General features: G+C 43.4%; 1 protein-coding gene across 3 annotated transcripts in view; it reads left to right on the forward strand.

Annotated features, from left to right (window-relative positions):
- LOC138799635 (uncharacterized) overlaps nucleotides 1-8,862 on the forward strand; it is a 97,479-nt gene extending 88,617 nt beyond the window's left edge. For 2 of the 3 annotated variants that reach the window (XM_069981088.1, XM_069981087.1), the window contains 2 exons: nucleotides 5,211-5,320; nucleotides 8,624-8,862. In XM_069981088.1, the coding sequence (XP_069837189.1) occupies nucleotides 5,211-5,320; nucleotides 8,624-8,645 (132 nt within the window). In that variant the 3' untranslated portion in view covers nucleotides 8,646-8,862. The remainder of the gene's footprint in view (nucleotides 1-5,210; nucleotides 5,321-8,623) is intronic. The other variant, XM_069981089.1, reaches the window with a different exon arrangement.
- The last annotated feature ends 5 nt before the right edge of the window (nucleotides 8,863-8,867 follow it).

Raw genomic sequence — 8,867 nt, forward strand, 5'->3', positions numbered from 1 at the left:
GGTCGCTCTTAAAGAGACCCAGGTCGCTCTTAATGGGACCCATTTGGCTCTTCAAGGGACCCAGATCAATCTAATAGAGACCCAGGTCGCTCTTAAAGGGATCCAGATCGCTCTTAAAGGGACCAATTTCATTCTTAAAGGGACCCATTTCGCTCTTAAAGGGCCCCTTGTTGCACTTAAAGGGACCCAGGTCGCTCTTAAAGGGACCCAGGTCGCATTTAAAGGGACCCATTTTGCTCTTAACCCCTAGACGACCCTGGACGTAGGGTTACGTCATGAAAGTCTGTCCCCAGACGACCCATGACGTAACTCTACGTCCTGGGTGTTTCTCCCGCTATGAAGCGTGCTCCGAAGCGGAGCGCGCTTCATAGGAGGTGGGGGCCGGCTGCAGTGAGCAGCCGGGACCTCACCGCTAATGACAGGCTGCAGCAAACGCGCTGTCGCGTGTCATTAACTCCTTAAACGCCGCAACCGCAGCGTTTAAGTGTAAGTGACAGGGGGAGTCCCCTGTCACTTACCGATCGGGACCCCCGCAGTATGACTGCGGGGGTCCCGATCGTTGAAACGGACCGCCGGAGGTCCGATTGGCGATCTGCTACACTGAGCCTGCACAGGCAGGCTCAATGAGCAGATCGCCGATAACACTGATCAATGCTATTCTTTTTTTCGATTTCACCTATTTATATCTTCATAAATAATATATTTGGAATTCCATCATACATGTTATGGTAAAATGAATGACGCCATTACAAAGTACAACTATTCCTGTAAAAAACAAGCACTTACATGGCTTGTAGATAGAAAACTGAGAGTGCTGGAGCTCTTAGAAAGGGGGGAGGGAAAGACGAAAACACTAAGATCAAAATTTCCGTGGTTCACTGGGTCATTTTGGGCCTGGTCCTCAAAGGGTTTTAAAGGTACAAATTTCGCTCTTAAAGAGCCCCAGGTCACTCTTAGAGGGACCCAGGTCGCTCTTAAAGGGACATAATTCGCTCTTAGAGGGACATATTTCGCTCTTAAAGGGACCCAGTTCGCTCTTAAAGGGACCCAGGACGCTCTTAAGGGGACCCAGGTCGCTCTTAAAGGGACCCAGTTTGCTCTCAAAGGGACCCAGGTCGCTCTTAAAGGAACCCAGGTCGCTCTTAAAGGGACCAATTTTACTCTTAAAGGGACCCAGGTCGCTCTTAAAGGGACATATTTCGCTCTTAAAGGGACATATTTTGTTCTTAAAGGGACCCAGGTCGCTCTTAAAGGGACCCATTTTTCTCTTAAAGGGACATATTTTGCTCTTAAAGTGGCCCATTTCCCTCTTAAAGGGACCCAGGACGCTCTTTAAGGGACCCAGGATGCTCTTAAAGGGACCCAGGTCGCTCTTAAAGGGACCCAGGTCGCTCTTAAAGGGACCCAGGTCGCTCTTAAAGGGTCCCAGGTCGCTCTTAAAGAGACCCAGGTCGCTCTTAAAGGGACCCAGGTCGCTCTTAAAGGGACCCATTTTGCTCTTAAAGGGACATATTTTGCTCTTAAAGGGACCCAGGACGCTCTTAAAGGGACCCAGGGCGCTCTTAAAGGGACCCAGTTCGCTCTTAAAGGGACCCGGGTCACTATTAAAAGGACCCAGGTCGCTCTAGCGACATGGGTCTCTTTAAGAGCGACATGGGTCCCATACCTTTTGGAGTGACTTGGATCCCTTTAAGAGCTACATGGGACCCTTTAAGAGTGACTTGGGTCCCGTCCTTTTAAGAGCGACTTGGGTCCCTTTAAGAACGACTTTGGTCCCTTTAAGAGCGACATGGCTCCCGTCCCTTTAAGAGCAACTTGGGTCCCTTTAAGAGCGACTTGCGTTCTTTTAAGGGCGACCTGGGTCCCTTTAAGAGTGATCTGGGTACTTATAATGGTAAAGATCATTGCTCGGTTACCATGACAATATTACTCATGTCAGTGAGACAAAATCATTAAAGACCTTCCATATATTACATCTTCTATTGGCCAATAGTGGACATGTGACTGTGGATGGTGTGATACATTGCCTGACAAAACCTTAGAGTTCCTATTGGCTGCTATATCTCAGCTATTTCCATATGTGCTGTGATTGGCTGTTAGCGGTTAGAGTGTGGCCATTATTTGCAATGGGCCATTATTTTCTATGGGAAATTTGGGGTCGTTTAACGTAAATTTCTTAAAAACGACAAATCCGATCGAAACGAAAAATAGATAGCACACCTCACACCGCCGAGGGCTTCGAAACGCAGTTTGAATGGAGTGTGTGCGCAAAGCGGTTTGGGCTGTATTACGCTCAGAAAAATGGCTGGAAGAAACGGAAGAAGAAGAAGAAGAATACAGATTACAATATAGTGCTTTTCAAGCACTATAATAACAGAATAGACCAGGATACAAGGGATTATTACTCCTATAATCCCTTGTATCCTGGTTTTCTGTGAATATCAAGATGTGTGACGTCACCCCTGTTACGGTGAGACCTTAAATTAGTCTCCTCAGATATACCTGGGGGCTGCCTAATCAAAAATGTAATGTGACAGCTGTCTGTGAGTATCAACCAAGACACATAAAAGCAACTTCAGTGTTTAAGCTGATGGCTGTCCCATCACTGCACAGTTGTGTAGAAAAATGTTGGCGACTCATTGGAATTCTTGGTGTCCAAGACCGCGCACCCTAGTGCTGATGTCTGGTCCTTTAATTATGGGCAAGGGCAGTACATGTCTGTTACTGCCCATTGGGTCAACCTTCTCCCAGAAGACCACCAGAAAGTTAGCCCATTCTTGCCACTGTCACCTCCCAGGTGCTTTAGGGGGCCAGTTCTGCCTCCACCACCTTGCAACCATCCGCCGCTTTGACTGCAGTCTAACCCTGGTGTCTTACCAACGATGTCAGGCCCGGTGCTCTCAGGCTGTCCTCCATTTTGTGAGCCTGGGTGAACGGAGCCACAGTGGGCAGGAGCTCCTCCAGACCATCAGGGAGGAGATATATGAATGGCTGACCCCATGTCAACTAACGGTGGGAAGTGTTCTAGCCCACAATGGGAGGAACATTGTCTCTGCAGTGCAGCAGGGAGGGCTGAGTCATTCACCTTGTATGGCACATGTGATAAACCTCATAGTGCAAAGGTTTCTTTGAGCATTTCATGCCAATTGATCCCTTTTGAGGACGTGACTCCCGTGTTCTGGAAAGTGCGCTGAACAACATCATCAGCGAGGATTCCCAGGCCACCACTCCAAGGCTGAACATCCTCCTCCTCCGTCAATTGTCTGTTCTCAACCATACTGGCCTGGGTGCAATCAGGTACTGCCTCCTCCTTCTCCTCAAATAGTCTGTTCTTAACCATACTGGCCCGGGTGCAATCAAGTGGTGCCGCCTCCTCCAATAGTCTCTTCTCAACCATACTGGGCTGGGTGCAATCAAGTGCTGCTGCCTCCTCCTCCTCCGTCAATTGTCTGTTCTCAACCATACTGGGTCCAATACAGTACTATTACTGCTGCTGGTTCCACTGTCAAATTTCTGTTTTCCACCCTACTGGTTTCAATGAACTTTGTGTCCTTTGTCCCGTGTAATCACTTCCACCTTGGCTAATTTTTTTTCACTATTTTTGCCTTTGATTTTTTTCCACTTTTTTCATTGTAATAGCAACTGCAACTAAATGAAATTATACCCTATCAGACTCTCACTATTGTAGCTGCAATTATTCAGCCGTTATAGCAAGGTTCATTTTAGGTTCAGTTCGTACGAATCTGAACTTCACGAAAGTTCGCCAGATCGAACCGAACCAAACTTTTCAAAAGTTCTCTCATCCCTAATTATAAGTCAAATTCCAAGTCCTGCTGGTTTGGGCATCCATCGTGCTCAGCTCCATTATTGGTCTCTTCATGTTTAGGCATGAACCCCATTAATCTTAGATGGGGTTGTGGTCAGGTAATTGCAGAATCAACACATTTCTTTCTCTTCTCTTGTCTTCCAGTCATTCTTCAAAATTTTGGCATGTCATTAAAGTGGTTCTCATGTTGCTAAAAACCCTCTATCCTTATCAACCCAACTCTCCCTGTTGGATGGGGTGGTGGGTTGACACATTCATACTCTATGGAACACTTATCCCCTGCAGATAGGCAATATGTGTATACCCATGCTAAGGGTGGACAGCCTTCATAGAAACATCTAACCATGGTTTTAATGCTAACAAAGCTAGTCTTCTGACACTTTCACTTACTTCTAACACTGTCATCTCTGATGCTTTTATCACTACTAGACTTTTGGACCCCATTATCTCCAACTTTGTCACCTATGATAACATATATAACATCTCTAACGGTATCATTTATAACATGTTGCTTAAATAAAAGCAACCAGTTTTATTCTTTTTTAATATGGAATGGATTTTTGTTTTGGAGGAGCCTTATTTACTTATCTACCAAGGGGACCAGGGACCAACTAATGTGCCTTTAGGAGAAAGTTACTGTAACGTCTTATTTCTAAATGCCCTCTGTACTCATGAAAATCATTGCAGCATTTATTCATCATACCTGCTTTACAGCTATGCCCGCAGTATTTTATATAGGGCCATGCTACTTTTCCACTGCTCAGTGCTAGACCCTATAAAAACTTTTGGGAGTGTGTAAAAGATCAACACCAGCTAAAACAAGTGGTCAAGAACCAATAGTTTCCAAATGGCAAGCTAAGACATAAACTGATCACGAGAACAGACTTGTGGTCTAACATCGAGATCTACCTATGAGTTTAAGGCTAGATTCACACTGCGTTTTCAGCAACCGTTTAACGGATCCCTTTTTTGCAAAAAACTAATTGCAAAAAACGGATGCATTTGCGTTTTTGATCCGTTTTTCCATTGACTTCCATTATTAAAAAAAAACCGGATCAAAACGGATGCGTTTTTTTTACGCACAATAAAGTACTGTTGACACTACTTTTTTGACAGTTAAAAAAACTGATCCGTTAAACGGATGCTGAAAACGCAGTGTGAACCCAGCCTAACTAGTAGACAACCTAATATATGGCCATCACTGTAATGCAATGTAATATGTTGACAGCAGGCACATCCGTAACATACTATATACTGTACATATGTATTCCCCTTTTTAAAATAGTTTTTTTTCCCAATCTTTTCTCTTCCGCGATTTAAAAAATTTCTAACCTGACATATCTCTAATAGATAACAGGATCTTTTTATGATATTGTTATTTCAGGAGGAAAAGTATAAATTATATTGTGGTCTAATTGCCTTGAATGCCCTGGCGCTGGTTCTGTTGTTTGTGGCATCATGCATGGGAAAAGTGGCTCTTCGACTGAGTAAAAGGTAACATCTATATAATCTAATACAGAATTAGACCGAGTGCTGTTGTGGAATTGTCATTACAAGTTTGTTCATCAAAATGTTATAAATGCAAAGAAAGTAAGCCCCTACTTAGCTGGAAGTTGCCTGCATGTATTTTTTTTTTTTAAGGTTACTTAACTTTAGTACTAGTTTAGCACTATTGCTACTATTGTTCTACTCTGACATAAACTCTCAAGCATCCATTGGCGGTTGCATGAGCTATCAAGGCCCCATTAAGGCCTGATACAGCCAAAGTTTCTGCCCCCCTATTTTAACTAAATGTTTGGAAAGCTATAAAAAAGGGTCTGGCACTGGGGGGGGATATACTTAAAGAGGACCTGTCACCCCCCGGTGACGGGGTGACAGGCTCCTGACCACCGTTAGAGCCCCCTATACTCACGTGATCCCGCCAGGTCCCGCTTCTGGAGATGGTCGGGTCACGGAGATATCGGCGCCCGAAGCCCGGCGCGCACGCTCCTCAGATGAGTCCAACACTCATAGAGAATGACAGGAGAGTCCAGCGCTCCGTCATTCTTTATGAGCGTTGGACTCACCTGAGGAACGCGCGCGCCGGGCTGCAGCGGCTGATATCTCCGTGACCCGACCATCTCCAGAAGCGGGACCCGGTGGGATCACGTGAGTATAGGGGGCTCTAACGGGGGGTCGGGAGCCTGTCACCCCGGCACGGGGGGTGACAGGTTCCCTTTAAGCTTCGCCTGGAATTTTTAGAAAAATAACTAATTTTTGTAAGACACCAGTCTTAGTTAAACCCTCTATTGAAGCGTACCTCAAATGTTATCCAATTTCACTAGAACAGGGTAACAGAAGTACTCTGTAGTGCACTTTTTTTTGTTCACTTTTCTGCTAAGAGATGCATAGAGACTATCATGGTTTCTAAAATGAAGCAGAAACAAAGAGACAAAGCACTCAGTGGAGAATTGGTGGTTTCATCTGTCTTGAGTTTCCATTGTTCGCCCTGCGGAAAAACTGACATTTTATCTATGTTCTTCAAGTCAGTATGATTACCAATAGGCAATTTATATAACTTTTATTTTATTACTGCTTAAAAAAAAACTTTCTAAAAAAAAGCAAAAGGTTTTCTAGGAGCCGTTCTCCTAATATGCAGGAGAATAGGATTCTTGCTGCACCCCTCCCCCGCCCTCCAGCTGTTCATTGACAGCTGACTGCCAATACACAGCATGGATAGAAAACTGCCAATCAGCAGCTGGTGGGTGGAGTTTTCTGCTTCTCATAAATATTGAGGACTACTGGGCTCATACGCATAGGACGACTTATTGTCCATGTTATTCAGGGGGATATCTCTGAATCAGCTACACAGAACAATGTAAGGGATACATCATTCTGTTCAGCATCTCTGTTATTACTGAGATAGGACAGCCTAAACCTACTGAAATAGTCCTTGTGTTTAAAAGGCCATAGCACTTGCATTTTTTCACCTAGAAACCCACATGAGCCCTTATTTTTTGTATCACTAATTGTACTTTGCAATGGCAGACTTAAGTTTTGCACAAAATATGCTGCGAAACCAGAAAAAAATGATATGCGTGGTGAAATTGAAAAATAAACGCAATTCTTTTTCTTTTTTTTTTTTTTCATTTTTACGCTGTTTCTCCTATGGAAAAACTGTTATACATGTTCCTGAAGTTGGTACAATTAAAACGATATGCAACTTGCATAACTTATATTATTTTATGGCTTTTAAAAAAATAAAACCTTCTATAGCAAAAAACGTTCCCTAAAATTTCTCTATTCCCATGCTTATAACGCTTTTATCCTTTGGTCTATGGACCTGATTGAGGTGTCATTTTTTGCGCCATGATGTGTTCTTTCTATTGGTACCTTGACTGCGTATATGGGACTTTTTGATCGCTTTTTATTACAATGTTTCTGGATTTGATATGACCAAAAATGCACAGTTTTTGCATTTTGGCGGGTCTTTGCGCTTACACTGTTTACCGTGCCAGATCAGGAATGTAATAAATTAATAGTTCGCATGACTACGCACGCGACGATACCAAACATGTTTATTTATTTATATATTTATTATTAATAAAATGCGAAAAGGGGGGTGATTCAAACTCTTATTAGGGGAGGGTTTTTTTTTTATTAATGGAAACACTTTTTTTCTTTCACTTTCACTTTAATTTGAAGTCCCCCTGGGGGACTTCTAATAAAGCTACACTGATCTCTCATAGAGATCAGTGTAGCTGTATAACACAGCACCGATCCATGAGATCTGTGCTCTATTGCTTTGGCCTGCTGCAGGCCAATACAATAGAATACCGAGCCGGAATCAGCGTCATTACGTCGCTGAGGCCTGGCCTGGTAAGATGAAGGGATCCCCCCGCGATCGCATCGCGCGCGGGGGGGGGGTCCGCCACTAGACACCAGGAATGGGCTGCATTAAACACTGTTAGATGTTTGACAGCTGCATCCAAGGGTGTTAATTAGCCGCGGTCCCGTGCTGCAGATAGCAGTCGGGATCGCAGCAGTTCAGAGCGGGTTCGCGGCGCGGCCCCGCTCTGAACTCCTCTTGCGGACATATGCCGCACGGGTACGGCATATGTCCCTAAGAGGTTAAACTACAAATTTGGTAACTTTCTAACACCAGTTGATCTTAAAGAAAAAAAAATGCTGAAGTTCCCCTTAAAATAAGCTCAGTACAGTGGTACCTTGGTTCTTGAACTTCAATCAAAAACTGTTTTTGTCTGTATATTAATCACAGCAGCCTGCACCTGCATAGTGTGAATAGTGGTAATTTTTATTGTGTTATAGTCAAGGGGTGTGGCTACCTCCTTCTAGCTTGTACTCCACTCATCTACTGTGGGTGTTTTAAACAGAGTGTAACTGGATCCTTCATGCCCAGTTTTGTAAGCTTAATGTTAGGCCAGGAGAAGCCAGTGTTAGGAACCATCTCTCTGAGGTCACCTTAACGTGGTGAGATGGTACATTCTATTTAATCAAATGATTTGCTAAGAACCTCATTTAAAAAAAAAAATCTTTAGAGGAGTTTTTTTTATATTGTATATGTAGCAGGACATACACTAGTATACTTCAGTGGAAGAATAGAGAAGATTAGGAGTGGATAGAAGATGAAAATATAGAGGAAAGAAAACCTGAGAGAATAGAAGGAAAGGACGGAAGAAGTAAATATAAGAAAGGAGAAGACATAACAAAAGAAAAGATTTCACATTTTATGTATATGTGATTTGTGAATTCACCTGACAGGTTTACAGGTTTCATCATTTTTCTTTCTCTTTTTAGATCGTCACCTAGTGATATATGACGCCAGTGATGCCAAGATGATGAGATGTGCATAACAGCGGTGACATATAAACATATGGACAATATACCACAATTGCCTTCAAAATAAGTGCACTCACTACAATAACTTACTGTATTATGATAAGATGCATTTCTTTTCCATGACTGAACACGCTGCATTGTGACCAAACTGCATAATTCCTTTTGTTATGTGTGATATCTTGTTGACTCTATGCACCTACTT

This window comes from Dendropsophus ebraccatus, chromosome 8 (assembly GCF_027789765.1).
Source record: "Dendropsophus ebraccatus isolate aDenEbr1 chromosome 8, aDenEbr1.pat, whole genome shotgun sequence".
Classification (NCBI taxonomy): Eukaryota; Metazoa; Chordata; class Amphibia; order Anura; family Hylidae; genus Dendropsophus; species Dendropsophus ebraccatus.